This window comes from Pangasianodon hypophthalmus, chromosome 21 (genome assembly GCF_027358585.1).
Source record: "Pangasianodon hypophthalmus isolate fPanHyp1 chromosome 21, fPanHyp1.pri, whole genome shotgun sequence".
In the NCBI taxonomy this organism is placed as follows: domain Eukaryota; kingdom Metazoa; phylum Chordata; class Actinopteri; order Siluriformes; family Pangasiidae; genus Pangasianodon; species Pangasianodon hypophthalmus.
Genome location: NC_069730.1, coordinates 20,421,561 through 20,439,624, shown reverse-complemented (window position 1 = coordinate 20,439,624; position 18,064 = coordinate 20,421,561). Strand labels below are relative to the sequence as shown.

Below are 18,064 nucleotides of genomic sequence, written 5' to 3'. Positions count from 1 at the left end.
TACTATTGCAGCACATTTAGCTGTTTCCTTACAGCAAAATCTAATCAACACTGCTCCCTATTTATTTATTTGTTTGTTTGTTTGTTTGTTTGTTTATTGCGTAACCTTAACGGTATATGTTATGTTAATGTTCCTCAGGCCAGAGAACCTCATGCTGATTGTTTTTTTTCTTCTTTTTTTCTTTGTAAAGATACAGGACGGCCGGCTACGAGCACCCTGAACCGCTTCTCGGCTCTTCAGCAGTCAGGACCTTCATCCACGTCCTCCTCATCCTCGCTGGACTCCGAGCGCAGAGTTCCTCAAAGGCAAGTGTGCAAAAATTTATTTATTTATTTATATTTTTGCTATTTAGGAGCATTTCCTCCTGCTGTCTCTTTAGATCTTAACTTTTATACTGTAATATTTAATCTATAAAAACAACCTAAGGTCAGATTTGTTCAGTTGTGCACTATTCTGTGTTCAGAGTTTTTATTTATTTATTTATTTATTTTTAATTTAAAAAAAAAAATAAAAAATTTCCAAAAAATCGCAGGCTGTTTAACATTTGTAAGTCGCTGAGGCGTTCTTAAACTCCGTAAGTAATTATAGCGTCACTCCTGCGACTAAACGTTCGTCCTCTTCCTCTATCTGCGCCTCGTCTAACGATGTGAACAATCTTTCATCATCAGCTGAGGCTTACCATCGAGATCTGACTCCATTTTAATTTTTTTTCTCCATCCAATCATATTCTGTGGAATAAACCCAAAGCTCTGCTCGCTGAAGTGCGCCCTTATCGTGCTCTGGAAGAAAAAAAAAACATTTGAATTTCTATTTCGTTTCGTTTTCTTGTGGTTTGTGTTTGAGGTTCTGCTCTGATGATGATCTCAGTTTTGTGCCACGTGTCTGGGCCACTGATTAAACCCTGATGGAACTGAGGAACTGAGGAGCAACGAGTCGCATCTGTTACATTAATATTTACAGTTTACTTTTTGACGTGCAGTAGCGTGTTCTAGCTTCTGTTCTGTGACTGACTTGAGCAGTTTGTGTTGTTCTGGTCCGTGCAGGAGCAGCTCGAGTCGAGAGCGCAGCGAGCGAGACCGGGACCGCTTCGATCGCTTGGACCGCCGGGACAGCCGCGAGGACCGAGACCGAGGGCTGGACAGGACGCGTGTCGCCGTCACTAAACGCAGCTTCAGCAGGGAGAGCGAGGACCGGTCTCGAGGCGGAGACGTGCGCCGGGTCTCCAGCATGACGGACGAGAGGGAGCGCGGGAGCCGAGACCGAACCGCCAGCCGCGAGACAGCGGGTAACGACGGGCATTTACACACCCGATACTGTTCATCATAAATGTTATAGATTAGCATTTCTATCAGGATTACTCTCTATAATTTTATAATTACTCTCAGTAATTTAATCCAAACTTTTATTTTGATTCTGAGTCTGAAAAGTGTTAGTTTATTCCTGGTAAAATATTATTTAGCATTATTTCTGTGGACTGCAGTTCCTTCTTTCAACCACATGGTGGCGTCTGCTGCACATGTGACCTGTTGCTAAAACTGACAAATACTTATCATTAGCGTTATTAAAATCTTAATTAATCTTAAATGTAGTAGTATTTAATCAGTGATAATTAATACATAGTTGTAATTATAGAAATTCTGTAGAATATTTATTTGTAAAAAAAAAATTAGATTTTAATTCATTTTAAGTAAAAAATATTATAAAATTGTTTTTGATGGGGAATAAATTTACTAGATAATTAAAATGTTAGATTTGAATACATTTTAGAAAATAATTAAAAATTGATATAAATAAAATTTCTTTAGTTGCTCTGTATCATTAGTTATTAACTTATTAGTATTATAATAAATTAATGAATATTTTGGTCACTCTTAAAGATAAAATAAATGCAACAGACCAGTTTTTAAAAACGAAAGACTGCATGCATAATGACGCGTTATATCGTGTTTATCAGTGAAGCGTGAGACGGCGCCGGCGCCGACGCCCGCTCCGAGTAAACCCGCCCTGAGCGAGGAGGAGGTGGAGAAGAAATCCACCGCCATCGTGGAGGAATACCTGCACATCAACGACCTGAAGGTTTATAGCGCAACCTGAACTCTATACAGCACTCGTCTTAAACCCAGAAGTGGGATAAGTTCTAACTCTCTTCTCTCTCTCTCTCTCGCTATCTCTCGCTCGCTCTCTCTCTCTCTCTCTCTCTTTGTTCTCTATCTCTCACTCACGCGCTCTCTCTCTCTCTCTCTCTCTCTCTTTGTTCTCTATCTCTCACTCACGCGCTCTCTCTCTCTCTCTCGCTCTCGCTCTCTTTTTGTTTGCTCTCTCTCTCACTCTCTCGCTCGCGCTCTCTCTCTCGCTCTCTTTTTGCGCTCTCTCTGTCTCTCTCTCTTTGCTCTCTCTTGCTCTCTTTTTGCTCTCTCGCTCTCTCTCTCTCTCTCTCGCTCTCTTTTTGCGCTCTCTCTCGCTCTCTCTATCTCTCTCTCGCTCTCTGTCTCGCTCTCTTTTTGCTCTCTGTCTCGCTCTCTTTTCTTCTCTCGCTCTCTCTCGCTCTCTTTTCTTCTTCTCTCTCTCTCTCACTCAATCGCTCTCTCTTCTTGCTGTGTCTCTGTTTTGCTCACTCTCTCTCTTTCTCGCTCTCTCTTCTTCTCTCTCTCTCTCTCTCTCTCTCTCTCTCCCTCCCTCCCTCCCTCTCTTTCTCAATCGCTCTCTCTTCTTGCTCTCTCTCCATCTCTTGTTCGTGCTCTCTTCTCTCTCTCTCTTGCTTGCTCTCTCTCTCTCTCTCTCTCCCTCTCTCTCTCTCTCTCTCTCTCTCTCCATGTATCCTGTAGGAGGCAGTGCAGTGTGTACAGGAGCTGAACAGCGCGTCTGTGCTCTTCGTGTTCGTGCGTAACGCCGTGGAGTCGACGCTCGAGCGCAGCACCATCGCCCGCGAGCACATGGGCCTTCTGCTGCACAAACTGATCAGCGCCGCCATTTTACCTCCTGAGCAGTACTACAAAGGGTGAGAGTTCCTCAAACACACAAAAAAAGCAGATCACACGGACGTCTTTAAGGCTCAGACGCGTCACCGCCTCGTGAGCGAGAGTTCAGAGAATCGGGCTATAAAGCGATTCTGCTGAGCAGCACGCACCTGAGCCTTAAAAATGACTTCCTTCCTGTTCAGATTTATGCTCCACTTCATTCAGAGCGCAGATCCTGAACTCGGTGACTCGCTGACGAGTTAATTATAGCCAGCATATTGATTAATCACTGTGTATTAATCCCACCTCATTAACGCTCGTTAAACTACGCTCGAGTGTTTACGCACAAGTGCACAGAGTAAAACGTAGCTTTTTAAAAATGTGTGTATTACCTGTTTATTCTATAGATCCTTATTTTAAAGACGAAACAGAAAAGCGCTTTATTTTAGGTTATTTTTTAAAAAAGAAAGTGTTCGGATTTTTATTCTCCTTTTGGGATGCAAAAATTTGACGCAGAAATTCATACTGTTTAGTTCAAGTTGTTTTTCTTTTGAGAGACAAACATTTATTTATTTATTTAGAAACAAAAATGTGAAGGAGAAAAAAAATCAGTAGTACAGGTACGCATATGGACTCTTTGCACCCTCTATAAAATCCTGTGTGTGTGTGTGTGTGTGTGTGGTCAGGCTTCGGGAGATTCTGGAGGTGGCCGATGACATGGCCATCGACATTCCTCACATCTGGCTGTATCTGGCGGAAATCATCACACCCATGCTGCAGGATGGAGGAATCCCCATGGGGCCGCTCTTCAGGTGAGCTGCGTACTTTAGCACCATTTATCGAGCAGTAAAACTTTCTCCATCCAAATGTCCGTCTAGTTTCCAACATCTTTAACAAAACATCTTTAAAGCTTTCTGCCGTCGTCGTGATTGTTGTCATGTTCACTGTCCATTCAAAAATATTTACTAATCCAGAAGCCTGGTACTCAAACCATCTTTCAGTCAGTCTAAGTGGTTTTTAAAATTCAAACACTGACAGTAATAAGACTCAGTAACGGTTTAGAATAGTACGTAAGTATTGCGATTTGATGCGCGACGTTAGTTTGTTTATTCCGTTGGGGACACGGTCACATGGTGCTAGAATGCCTCCACTGTTTACGTTGGTGTTCGTATTGCACCACCCGAATATATCGCGTTAATTTCTTAGGACATGTACAAGCGACGCACCAACAGGATACGCACGGCGCCATCTTGCGTACGCGTAATTAACAGCAAGTATAAATCAGCCTTGAGTGAAAACATGGCGCAGATAAGCGCCTCTGATATCTGAATATAATAAATAATGCTCTGGGTTTTTTCACCTGTTTATTTGCTAATATCAGGACTCACTCTCTCTCTCTCTCTCTCTCTCTCTCTCTCTCTCTCTCTCTCTGTGTGTGTGTGTGTGTGTGTGTGTGTGTGTAGAGAGGTGGCGAAGCCGCTGCTGCCGATAGGAAAAGCTGCTGTGCTGCTGGTTCACATCCTCAACCTGCTCTGTAAAGGACTGGTACGTCTCTCTCGCTCATATATATATATATATATATATATATATATATATATACACGCATATATTTCTAAATGTTTAATATCTGAAATTATATCTGAACAACTATTGACTGATATGAAAGGAATATCTTTGTAGTATTTATGATTTAAAATAAAATAACGACATGAACTCTGATTGTCTCAGCGCTCGTACTGCTTACCTACTGACTCTCCACGTGTATAAAATAAAGCCATATATTAAGAGTCAGGAGCGGTTTATTCATCATTTACGCAGTTACAGAGATGTTGAGATGATGCTGTAGTGTAATAACGGAAATGAAAACAGTGATGTACAATGGCAGAGTAAAAGTGACATGTGCTAGTAAGTAAGGCAGAAGAGTAAACACAAGCACAATAAATAATAAATAGTAGCTCTGAATAGTAAATATCTAAGCATCCCGCAGTGGCAGTAGTAAAGTGTAGCAGTAGTTAAGTAGTAAAGTGGCAGTAATGAAGCAGTAAAGTAAAAGTGGCAGTAATAAAGTGGCGCGATAGTAAAGTGTCGAGATGAAGTGCTAGATGAAGGACCGCCGGCTGTTAGAGTAATCTGATCGCTTGGAGATAAAAACTGTGCTTCAGTCTGGTTGTCTGTGATATGTGAGACATCACGTATGTGTAAATATTAATAACTTTATCATCGTTTCATCTTTAGAGTCATAAAAAAGCCGGCGCCTTGTGGACTGACGCCGGACTCAACTGGAAGGACTTCCTGCCCGAGGATGAGGACGTCAACAAGTTTGTGACGGAACAGGTACCATGTTTGCTTTTACATACGTGTGCTTAGTGGGTTTGGGTGGGTGTGTGTGGGTGTGTGTGGGTGTGTGTGTTCTCGCGCACATACAGCAATCACGCTGAGCGAGGCGTGACTCTAGTATGAAAGCGATTCGACTCTGAATCGACTCACCTGCACGAAGTGAATCAAATGTTGTGTGTTTTGGGTTGCAGCTTTTTTTGTTTTGTTTTTTGTTTATTATTATTATTTATTTATTTATTTATTTATTTTCTGTTTGCCGGTAGATGTGAGCTGCCTGTCTGAGCCAAAGCACCGAGCTGAAGAAAACTAAATAAAAATAAACTCTTTTATATTCATCGTTTATAGAATTATCGAATTATTTCTTTTAATTAGCAATGAAGTCGTGTTCTCCATGTTCGTGTGATTTTTGTAATTTGTAGCCGCACTTCGTTTCTCTTTTTTTCTGTCCAACGAAACGTTTTATGTTCTTTACGAGGGCAATTTTCAGCTGCACACACTCCTCAGAAAACATTTCTTGTTTTTGGTTCGGCATGAAAACGAACCAAACTCCGTTTCGCTCCGGTTTGGACTCGACAGACAGACTGACGCGTGTGAATTGTGTTTGTAGAAAGTGGAGTTTACGCTGGGGGAGGAGTCTGAGAAGCCGAGTAAGAAGGAGCTGAGCGCAGAGGAACTGAGCAAGAGCCTCGACCGGCTGATTCAGGACAAGGCCAGCAACCAGAGGATCCACGACTGGGTGGAGGTAAACGCCGAGTCCTCGCTGTGATTCAATCCTAATTAAAGGAGGTTCCTTTGATTTTTTTTTGTTTTTTTTTTTGGGAGTCTGAGACGCTAGCGTGTTACAGAGATAGCTAATTAGCATGCTAGTGAGCTAGATGTTGGCGTTTGAACAGTCAGTAGGAGAAACAGTAATTAAACGATATCAGAACATGAAAAGAAGATTGCTTCTTCTAATTCATTCCAGGCGAATCTTGATGAGAAGCAGATGACCTCCAGCTCGTTCGTCCGAGCGATAATGACCTCCGTGTGCCAAGCGGCGATTGTCTGTGAGTGACATCCGTTTTAATTTTATTAAGTTTCGAATTGATTATCCATGGCTCGTAATAATTGTGTAATATTTCACGGCCAATCGCAGGCGAGAACCCGTATAAGGTGGACGTGGAGCAGATTACCCAGAGGGCCAAGCTGCTGCAGAAGTACCTGGTGGACGAGCAGAAGGAGCTGCAGGCGCTCTACGCTCTCCAGGCTCTCATGGTGCGACTGGAGCAACCGGCCAGTGAGTACAATTCCGGATTCTGATTGGTCAGAAGGTGTTGATTAGTTTTCTAGAACAGCAGCTCTGACAGTAGCGCGGGTTTATATTAATGCGCTCGCTCTAACACGTTATCGTTTCTATAGTAACAGCTCGTTCACAAGGATTCCTATGACAGATGCTAATAAAAAAAAAAAAAAAAAAGGCGTCATCGTTGATGTGTTGTGTTCTGTAAGAATATGTTTAACATGTTAAGGAAGGAGTCTCCAGTGTTAGAGGTAAAGCTGTAACTTTAAGTTTTCCGACATCTTCAGGACAGAGGAGTTTACGCTTCTGCTTTGCGGTTTTTCTGTAACATGCGTAACGAGCTGCGTTTTTTTATTATTATTATTAAATTGAAGAGAGAATAAAGAGAGGCTAGTGAGGGAACGACTGTTTATAGCTGCTATAACGTAAGTGAAAACAGGAAATAAAACTTGTTTTATGGATGTTCCACAAAATTAAATGTAAATAAAAATGAGTAAAATGTTCTTTTAATAAATAAAAAATTGTAATCGTTGGTGGTTTGCAGTGGTGTAAGTAGAATAAAACACTTGGGTTTGGGGACGTGCTGTTACAGGAAAATAATCAACTGTGGAATGGTAACAGTAACATTCCTCTCTCTCCCTCTCTCTCTCTCCCTCTCTCTCTCTCTCTCTCTCTCTCTCTCTCTCTCTCTCAGATCTGTTGCGGATGTTCTTCGACGCGCTGTACGACGAGGACGTGATTAAGGAGGAGGCGTTCTACAAGTGGGAGTCCAGCAAAGACCCGGCCGAGCAAGTGGGCAAAGGCGTGGCCCTCAAATCCGTCACGGCGTTCTTCACCTGGCTCCGAGAGGCCGAGGAGGAATCGGATAACAGCTAAAAGCACGAGCGCCCCCTTCAGTCCGGGAGCTGCACTGCGCTACGCTGCGCTGCGCTGAGGGAAAAGACTACAAACTGAACTGAACTTGAAACTCACGAAGCCTCGAGACAGTCGATGGACACAGACTACAATCACTTCTCTATTTTTTTCCCCTCTATCACTTTTGAAAAAAATTAAAAATAAAGTTTTTTTTTCCGTGGGGGAAACGCAGATGATTTTTATGATTGTTTAATGGCTGCGTGCCATGGTTGTAGTGGATGAGGAGGATTTTTTTTTTTTTTCTGGAAACAGTACACGAATCCCCCCCGTGCTGCTCTTATTAACCCGTCAGTGTAGATTTATACGCAGCGGCGACGTATACGACGCTCCGGAGGCGTGAGCGCGATCATGCCCTTAACTAGCTCTTAATTAGGGACGTATTTTTCCCCTCTTTCTCGTGTGTACGCAAAAAGACTGGTGTTATTTTTAACATGTAAGAAGGAAGATGCGATTATTTACTGACGGATCTGAGTTTTTTGTTGTTTTTTTTTTCCTTCCTGTTTGCTGTTAGAGCAGGCGTTGATCAGGATTCATGGGGATGAACTTTGATCTTTGACCCTTTCTAGCTGCTGGAGAAGGGTCACCATGCTTCCTTCTAAGCCATCCCTCTGTCCGCCTTTCCTTCTCTCTCTCTCTCTCTCTCTCTCTCTCTCTCTCTCTCTCTCTCTCTCTCTCTCTGCGCCTACATGGCACTTCTGCATTTGTACCTCTCAGGGGGTTTTCCCCTCACAACCCCGCCTCCCCTCCCCCGCCTTGTTGAGCAAAGCCTGCGCCATTTTTAAAAAATTTAAATCATTCATTAAAGAAGAAAACTTGAAGCCTAGACAATAAAATCATCTAAAATAACAGACAGGAATGATCCGAAAAGCCTTTTCTACTCGCAGCGAAGTGGGAAACACATTTCAGGAGAGTTCTGTACATATATACGTATGAAAGGTTTTTTTTTGTTTGTTTCGTTTGTTTTTGTTTGTTTTTTTTTTTTTTTTCCAAAAAAACTAAAAATTAGCAAAATGCCGTTTAATGCCATGCATTTTTCCCAGATAGAAATGGCAGTTTTCTCTTGTATTCTATATTTAAGATTTGTTTTTTTTTCTTCTTCTTCTTCCAGGTGAGAGGTGCTTAATAATCCATTGATTACAATTTTATTGAAAAAAAAAAATAATGTAAATATTTTTTTTTTTTTTGCTTTACTTTATTATTTAAGGATTTAATGCTTCTTTCACATCAGAAACTGGAAAACGCTGAAGAAACAACATTGAAAATAAAAGACTATAAACTTGCTAATGCACGTCTGCTTTAAAGCTGTAGTTTCTAGAAAGCTTACTGTCACTGGTTTAAAATCTATATATATTTGTTTTGTTTTTTTTAAATTAATCATTTATGCAAGATTGTGATGTTTTGATTTCTTCTCGGGTTTTGGAGGAGACGCGTCTGAACCGGAGAAGGTAAATTTCCTCATCCTGTTCACTACACGAGAGGAATTTTTACATCATGGACCATCTTAGGAACAGCCATTAAATTGGAAATAAAGTGAATCTACATGTGAACATCACAATGTAGTATAAACTAATTAGATATAAAAGTTCAATTTTAGTATTTTTAGGTATTTTATTTTTCACGTTAGAATGCATTTGGACCCAATCACACGTGTGTGTTTACTGATTTTTCACTAAAAGGACACAGGAAGTGAAAGATGTGCTTCTGTAAAGTTATCAACAGATTAACTTCGTAACCCTTTAGATGAACTTCATGAACGTGCGAGCCAATAGAAATCCAGCGTCAAACGACACGCCCATCAGAGACACGCCCATCACCACTCGACAGTGTCACATGATCATTTAGTTTGTGTCCTGAGTTTGGGTTCCTGTATTATTTAGCGTATTACTGAGCAACGTACCTCAAAAAAAAAAAACAGCGTTAATGTCAGAATTGTGTCGTGTGTAGTGACATCATTAACACAAGGGCGTGGCATATTTGATTAACAAACTGAAAACAACAAATAACTGAGTGCATGCAAATGTTTAAAATATACTGATAACTGCAAATAAAAAAAAAAAAAAAAAAAAACCTGCACACACACACACACACACACACACACAAACGTCCTGATAACGATAAACGTTTGTGTTCAGAAGTCTAGTAATAAGTGCGAGTTCCAGTTCCGGTAGCGTAGGAACTCTGATCGACATTTAAATCTGGAATGATTGACAGTTGCGTCGGTCATGTGACTCTCTGGTGTATTCCCACCTGATGCCCGGCGTTCCTGGGATAAACTCGGGATCCACCTTGACCCTGATTCATACCTGAGTGTGAGCGAGAACCTGCGTTCAAAATGCTATAACTATTAGATTTCATTCTACAGACAAACCGTGAACTCTCTAAGGTAAGTGACTTAGAAACACTATATGGCCAAAAGTTTGTGCACCCCTGACCATCACAGCCATATGTACCTTTTGAACATCTCATGCCAGATTTATTCCCTGTGTGTTATAATGAGCTCCACTCTTCTGCGAAGTCTTTCCACTAGATGTTGGAGCGTGGCTGTGGGGATTTGTGTTCATTCAGCTACAAGAGCATTAGTGAGGTCAGGCGCTGATGTTGGGATGTCGAGGAGGTCTGGGGTTCAGTCGGTGTTCCAGTTCATCCCAAAGGTGTTCAGTGGGGTTGAGGTCAGGGCTCTGTGCAGGACACTCGAGTTCTTCCACTCCAACCTTCACACACCATGTCTTCATGGAGCTCGCTTTGTGCACAGGGGCATTGTCATGCTGGAACAGGTTTGAGTCTCTGAGTTCCAGTGAAGGGAAACTGTAAAGCTACAGCACACAGAGACATTCTATATGATTGTGTAGAAAACTTTGTGGTAAGAGTTTAGAGGAAGAAGCACACACGCATGGCTGTGATGGTCAGGTGTTAGATTAGATGAGTGCACAGGATGTGGTTGGTGGTGTGTAAAGGGTTAAAGGTGCTGGTGCAGGAGTCGGAATCAGAGTGTTGTGTCTTTAAGGAACAGGTGGCTGTGAACAGTGACGCGTTAATAGCACTCACAGAGGAGACATGAAGCCTTTCTGCTCTCTTCCTGAGGCTTAATCGAGCACAAAGGCGTTATTAATGCCTCGTGCACAGCCGGGTGTCGCGCGCGTCTGGACGTGGATGAGGATTAAGCGTGGTGCTGGAGCTGTGTGACTGATGTGTGCGATGCTCCTGACCGCTTTACCCCAGCTCAGTTTAAAGGTACGTGTTCGCCTTCCATCTTTCTGTTTATTTCATTTTCTTCTCCTCCTCCCTCTTATTTATGTCTCGTGCACAGTGCTTCATCATCATCATGTCCCCGGTTGTGGATGAATCCGCGCCCCTGCCACAGCTGTGATGTGCTTACTCTTTATCAGCATTATTATCATTATTATTAGCATTATACATGTGCGTGTGTGTGTGTGTGTGTGTGTGTGTATATCTGTTTTCCTGAAGGCGCAGTTTGTACGCCATTAGATCAGAGAGGAGATGCGACAGCAGCCGCCTTGTTGCCTGGATACCAACATGCGGCTGTGTCTCAATCCGCGATGCTGTAGGGTTCTAACCACAACATCAGCAGCACTTCTCATTATAAGAGTCATGATTTTGACTTCCATAGCTGTATCTAGTACAGTTCCACTATACCCTACACCATTACTAATACCACTAACAACAACAACAACAACAACAACAACAAAACTCAGCTTATAAAATGGTGTTCGCAGAATTTCCCCTGATGGAGAAGGTTCTCCAGCTTCAGAAAGCTAGAACCCTTATTCAAGGAACAGAACATTGTCCATCTAAACACCAGTGTACTGTGTATGATTCTATATTAGATATACAGTGCACTCTTAAATGTACAACCCTTAGGGGTTCTCCAGTTGTTCTCCAGTTGTTCCTCTGGGGAAAGGTTCTGTGTAGATCATTACCAAAGTGTGTTTCTATCAGAAAGATTTCCAACTACAGCCGCATTTCTAGAACCTAAGAAAAACTCAATTATCCAAAGAACCCTTAAAGAACCCTTTTTCCTAACAGTGTGCCAAGTGTACCAAGAACCTAAATATTAAACTCCTGACAGGTTCAAGACATGAAGAAGAAAATAATGAGCAATAATTTGGAGGTTTGGTACCACATTAATACATCTTGCTCCAAAAGTAGATCCCCCTTTTTTTTTGGGAAGTAAAGAACCCTTAATTATCCAGTGTGTGTGTGTGTGTGTGTGTGTGTGTGTGTGTGTTAGAGAGAGAGAGAGAACTGGGCCAGGGTGCAGTACAAACCCCGAACTCATTATTTTCTTCCTAACAGAACCTAGAACCTGTCAGGTGTTTAACATTTAGCTCTTGGTACTTGTACACTCTTAGATAAAAGGGTTCTTGGATAGTTCACTGGATAATTAAGGGTTCTTCTCTTCCTAAAAGAGTTCTACTGAAAGGGAAAACTTTGATAGTGAAACACACACAGAACCTCCTTTAAGGGTTCTCCCAGTGAGACAACCACAAACCGTTTAAAGTCTTCCAAATTTTTCAAACAGTGTCGTTCTGAGATCCTGAAAAATAAAAATAAAAAGATTTCATGTTATTTAAAGAACCCTGTAATCGTGTTCCCCTGGCAGGAAGGGTTCCAGTTCGGAGAACCGTTCATTAGGAAATCCAGTGAAGCCTTGAAGAACCAAAAAAAAAGTACAATGTGTAAAATAAAAATGGCTTCAAAAAGAATGAAGTACAGTTTATAGAGAGGAATCAGAGGTTTTATCTGGAAATCAGCTGATTGTTCCGAGTTCCAGGTCAGGGTTCTCGAACCTTTTACAGTCAGGGATCCTTTTCACTGTAAGGAAAAAAAGACAGAAAAAAAATCATGAAACCTGAAAGTACAATTTTATTTTAAGACACAAATTATTTTTTAAAAAATCAGGCAAAATATTTATGCACAGTAATAATTACACCAATGATTTTTTTTAATTCTGAACTTTCCACCTTTAGAAATCATTTTCACTCAAATTGTCATTAATATTATTAAGAAAAGTCTTTATTTATGGGTGTAAATTTACTATTTAGTGAGTTTCTACAACTGTACTGCAGTTAGTAAAATGAAAGTGTGTGAATCTGACGCTCATCTCTTTTAGCTCTGATGTTGACACTAGAAAAGTTTACATCAACACTTTATCATAGATTAATATCTTTTATTTCCCTCTTTCCTACAACCGAACGTTCCTTCTGCATAAATCTGATGAATTAAAACGAGCCATTTTTATGCAAACAGTTTATAATGTACAAAATAATCAACATGTCCGTTCTAATCATTTACAATAACGTAAATAAAATAAACGAAAGGATGTACTTTATTAGTTCACAGTGACAATTCTGAAAATGATGCTTTGTGGAAATAAAGTCAGTAAAGCTCGCAGCTTTAACACGTCATTTATTTTATCTAGTTATTGTTAAATTATAGAAGTGAGATGTTCATGGTTTTGTTCACTACATTATTTACACAACAAACATTACAAATAATAACAAAAATTATAAATCATTTATGCAGAATGAATATTCTATACGAGGAAGAAGTGTTCATGTAAACTTTTCTACAATCTACATTTAAACTAAAACAGACGAGTGGCAGCTTTTTTCCCCAGAACAACCCTGTACACACACACACACACACACACACACACATACACACACACACACACACACACACACACACACATACACACACACACACACAGGTGGAATATATTAATCCTGACAGTTTTCTTAACTCAACTTCCGGGGTTTGATGCTGACCACGCCCTTTTGTATGACGTCAGATCTCATAATTCATGTTATTTCTATCCAGCGGTTCCACTGTAAGGGCTCAGTGACGTAACATTTCACTTTCACTTACCAAGTCAGAAAATAATTGCTACCTTTCACCTGAATTCACTCTTTAAGGATTTTTATATATATATATACACACAAAACAATAGGGTGCTAATACTTTTGCACAGTGCTGTATGTAGAGTTCCATGTGTAAATATTAATATGAATTATTTTCATTAGCATCGTTACCTGTTTCCTTTCTGAGACCCGGATGTTGTTGTTTTTAATTATTAAAGCAGCGCCGGATGTCGCGTGTGCACGCGCGCTGTTGCTCCGCGCTCCGTTGCGCGCGCTAAACGGAGGTTAATGACGTGTTTTGCAGCAGGACCAGCTGTTTCAGCTTCTCACCTGTTGCCATAGCGACGCTAATTGCATCGCGAGCCGAGCTCAGGTGGCGGCGCGCGCCCGATTTCAGCCTCATTTGAATCCCAAAGCCGTCTCGTGTTTTTTGTTTGTTTGTTTGTTTGTTTGTTTGTTTTGTTTTGTTTTTCGCCAGCAGACGCGTTTAACGCCGCGCGCGCTTCGTCTTTAATAATCCCCCCCGGTCACAGCACATCATCTCACCTTATACTCCAGGTGAATCCCCGCGGCGTCACGTGCGTGCAGATGATGATGATGATGATGACCGGAAATGCGGTTTTAATTTTCCGCGCGCTGCAGAAAATGTTCACGTGACGATTTCACACATAGTGATTTACTCTGTGTGTGTGTGTATTTGTGTGTGTGTATTTGTGTGTGTGTGTGTGTATGTGTGTGTGTGTATTTGTGTGTGTGTGTATTTGTGTGTGTGTGTGTGTGTGTGTGTGTGTGTGTGTGTCCAAAAGTCTGAAACCACACTGAAAATCTGGGATTATTTTTTTTATTTAAAATTAAAAAAAAAAAAACAGTTACTGAAATAAACAAAAGGTTTTTTATTATTTTGAAATATTTAAAATAAATACAGTAAATGTTCAACATTTACTGTAATTAAATTACTGAATATTAAATTAAATATTTAATATTCAGGATTCTGCGCTGTTTCTGGCTCCGTGTGTAAACAGAAGCACAGGTGTGTGTGATGTTGAGCAGGTTACCTGTTTCATACAGAAGATCAGATTTTCCTCATGTCTAATCTCTTCTTCTGAAGCGTGAGATCAGACGACACGCCGATGGATCTGATCTGAAATGGATCGTCAGGTTTTTACAGAACCGTCTGGAGTCCATGATTAAAGCGAAAAGACGACAAACCGCGTGCTAAGAAACTCTGAAATTCATGTAAATATTTCAGAGATTCTACTTTTCACTCAAGCTGCTGTCTGTAATATAATCTGTAACCATAAATAATTACATTAAATTATAAAAGAAGCAAAATACAAGTATTTTCACCAGCGATCTCAGACTTTTGGACCTCACTATATGTGTGTGTATATACACACACATATACACACACATATAGTGAGTGTGTATATACACACACACACACACACATATATATAAAAAACAAACAAACTTTTGCACATATTGTTGAGATTTCATCACTACCCTTAAAAGTTCTTCAGTTGTTCCAGTAGGAGAACACTTCAAGATTCTCTGTAGAACCCAAAATGGTTCCAAGTTTTATTTTTACTTTTTATTTATTTATTTGTTTGTTTGTTTGTTTGTTTAGGAAGCTGAAACCCTTAAAGAGCCATTGTTATGATGTTAAACTCCTTCCAGGTTCTTGGTAAATTATTAAGAAGAAAATAATGACCCTTGAAAGTTCTTCTTTGTCTTTGTCAGTAAAAATTAAACTTCATACGTGGAGAAATTAGCTACAGATTTCCACTCAAATGACAGAAATAAAAGTTTATCTCCAATCAGGAACCGTACGGAGAACAGCACCATCATCATTCACTCTGATCTTACTGAAATGCCTCGGTTTAAATTTTGCTAAAAGTGAAACAACACAAACAAACCAAAATTCGATTGTGAGTCAAATGAAAATCACAAAAATATGACGTAAATTAGTGATTTTTAGGATTTTTCTTTTCTAGAGGAATCCGGAAGCTCGCTGAGCGCTGGACCACTCGCACTGAACGAAATGGAGATTGTGTAGAAAAACGCTGCAAAATAAATAAAACGTTACTCACCTGTGTTTCAACACAGATCACACAGATCACATGCGTATTCAAGGAGAACCCTTTCAGGAGGCTAGGAACCTTTAATGAACTCTTCAAGAACCTTCCAGAACCCTTGAAGTGTGTATCAAGAACCAGGAGCTCAACTGTAAATGATGTTTTAGGTATGAAGAAGAAAATCACCAAAAGCTGAAGGATTTTGAAGGTTTCTGAGTAGAAAGAGTTTTAGTACGATAACACCGGATTATCCAAAGACCCGTAAAAGAACCTTTTTTTCACTCGATCACTTTGCGTAATAAAATCCTAATCTGATCCTAATCTGAAATCACGTGTGTGTTTTCCAGAAATGAGGTTGAGAGACGTTTTAAACGTAACGTAAAGGTGTTCGTTAAAGACGGCTGGTGTTTGTAAAATACTTTTGAGCTCCATTTACAATTCGCATCCTGAATGTATTTATTTCTGTAAAGCTGCTCTGTCTCAAGTGCCTTAGAAATAAAATTGAATTGAATTGAATTTCCATCAGAGTGAAATTGAATCTGAGAACTGATATGAAGAGTAGATTAATCTGAGATTTTTACAGCTCTATAGATATAAAATCTAGAGACTAAGGTTCTCAGGGTCTTTTTTTAACGTCTGTCGTCTTCCCAGCGTCCGTATCGGCCTGATTGGGGCATTCAGTCGTCCCTCGACGGTCGTCCTAAATACGCTACAAATAACGTTCAAACGATGTCCACGTCCGTCTCGGATAATATTAGCAGACCCCGATACGAAGAGGCTTTTATCCCAGTTGGGGCAGAACGACCACGCGCTGCGATTTAGGCCAAATAATAAATCACATCTAACCAGTGACACAAATGAAATAGAAATCTCAGTGATTTGGGTGAAATGCCTGAGCAGCGCTGAATTAAAGCAGCAGATAAACTTCCTCGCTGGGGCTTTACAACGCTTTTAGCTCTGAAGAGCAAAAAATAAAATAAAATCAGTTTTATTTAGCTGTTTATACATATTTAATAGTCTTAGATCTTTTTTTAAGTCCAGATCTCACTGATTTGTTGACTTGTTCTAGAAATCTTCACATCTTGCAAAAGTGTAACTGTATTATTATTATTATTATTATTATTATTTAATATGATCCGAGTCAGACTTGCAACCTAGCATGACGAAAAGATGAGTAATGTTCATTAAATTAAGGCTATAAAAATATGAATATTATGTGGATGAAAAGTTTTTATGAAATTTTGTCCATCAATTCTGTTAATTTAAGAACACTCCGTATGGTTTAAACTTTATACGGTATATATTCTAGTATATAATCTTTATAAAGCACTGTGCAAAAGTCTGGTGTTTATATATATATATATATATATATATTTAAAATGTCTTGGATACAAAGAGCACGTTTCAGATTTCCAATCACTTTGGAAAATAAAAATAAATTGTATTGTGTTAAAGAAGAATGTGATTTTTGTAAGGATTGAACAACTGAGTGTGCTGCTGATTTTCCTCTAACAGCACGTCCCCAAGTGTTTTATTCCGCTTATGCCACAGCGATTTACCAACAATCACAACTTTTCATTTATTCAAGAACAACATGTCTTACTTTTTATCCATTTGTAGTCATATTTCATGTGTGGAATGTCCATGAAACGAGTGAGTTCCTGTTGTCACTCACGTTATAGCAGCTATAAACAGTAGTAGCTTGTTACGCATGTTACCGAGAAACCGCAATGAAGCGTAAACTCCTGATTTGCAGCTACGCTACTGTCAGAGCTGCTGTTATGGAAAACCAATCACAATCCAGAACTCATAAATATAAACATTCCTGATGGACATGGAGATAATAAAAAAAAAAACGTAACTACGTCGGAGTGGAAATAAAAGAACGTCAGTAATTTCAGAAACAGGATGATTTTTGAATAGTTTTGTTTTAATGGCTCATATGAAAGTAGACACTCAGGGCTTTAAGAATGTGCGGTTTTTCGTAAGTATTTTTTTTACCTAGCCTACTAGGTTTAAATGTTAGAATTGTATTGTGGCAGTTGTATACGGTGTTTTACTAACAGAAACGCTTTAGCTGTGCTGTGCGGTTTATCTCAGTACCTGTGTTATTGTGGAGAGGTGTGAATTGTTTCCCCAGCAGAGGGCTCAATCTCCATCTCTTTCCCATCACCCTGCTCACCAGCCTCTAAACACAGAGTCATGATACTCTACATACAGAAACCCAACAGTGTCCTGACTAATCTTATAACAGACTTGCGGAGATAAAAGAATTCATTTGTTTAAACTGATTGAAAATGTCTGATAAGTTGATTTCCATTCCGTCTGCTAGAAAGGGTTAAACGGTGGAGGAACGTGCCTCGCTCCTCACGCAGCTTTATCAGCGCGAGCACACGGCCACGCGGCTTATTAAAGGATTTAGCGTCTGGTGCAGATCTTAAAGTCAGAGTTCAGGTGTGTGTCGGAGTTAACACAGCCTCTACACACACACACACACACACACACACACACACACACACATGCAGCCTCGACACACACAGCCTCTACACACATCCTCGACACCTCAACACATAGCCTTGACACACACACACACACAGCCTCTACACACACACAGCCTCT

The 18,064-nt window shown here is 40.2% G+C and overlaps 2 protein-coding genes and 1 non-coding gene across 10 annotated transcripts in view; all 3 read left to right on the top strand.

Annotated features, from left to right (window-relative positions):
- The window catches only part of eif4g1a (eukaryotic translation initiation factor 4 gamma, 1a), a 34,118-nt gene extending 25,351 nt beyond the window's left edge, over window positions 1-8,767 (top strand). For all 8 annotated transcript variants that reach the window (XM_053227470.1, XM_053227468.1, XM_053227467.1 and 5 more), the window contains 11 exons: window positions 191-305; window positions 1,044-1,285; window positions 1,955-2,076; window positions 2,826-2,998; window positions 3,644-3,769; window positions 4,421-4,502; window positions 5,193-5,291; window positions 5,902-6,036; window positions 6,259-6,340; window positions 6,430-6,570; window positions 7,268-8,767. In XM_053227470.1, coding sequence (XP_053083445.1) covers window positions 191-305; window positions 1,044-1,285; window positions 1,955-2,076; window positions 2,826-2,998; window positions 3,644-3,769; window positions 4,421-4,502; window positions 5,193-5,291; window positions 5,902-6,036; window positions 6,259-6,340; window positions 6,430-6,570; window positions 7,268-7,449 — 1,499 coding nt within the window. In that variant the 3' untranslated portion in view covers window positions 7,450-8,767. The remainder of the gene's footprint in view (window positions 1-190; window positions 306-1,043; window positions 1,286-1,954; window positions 2,077-2,825; window positions 2,999-3,643; window positions 3,770-4,420; window positions 4,503-5,192; window positions 5,292-5,901; window positions 6,037-6,258; window positions 6,341-6,429; window positions 6,571-7,267) is intronic.
- Window positions 850-926, top strand: LOC113546475 (small nucleolar RNA SNORD66). The gene has a single exon (XR_003404720.3). It is a non-coding gene; the product is annotated as a small nucleolar RNA SNORD66 (small nucleolar RNA).
- Window positions 8,768-10,314: 1,547 nt separating the features above from the next.
- fam131aa (family with sequence similarity 131 member Aa) overlaps window positions 10,315-18,064 on the top strand; it is a 15,724-nt gene continuing 7,974 nt past the window's right edge. The window contains exon 1 of the mRNA XM_026946341.3: window positions 10,315-10,719. Within this exon, the coding sequence (XP_026802142.2) occupies window positions 10,675-10,719 (45 nt within the window). The 5' untranslated portion in view covers window positions 10,315-10,674. The remainder of the gene's footprint in view (window positions 10,720-18,064) is intronic.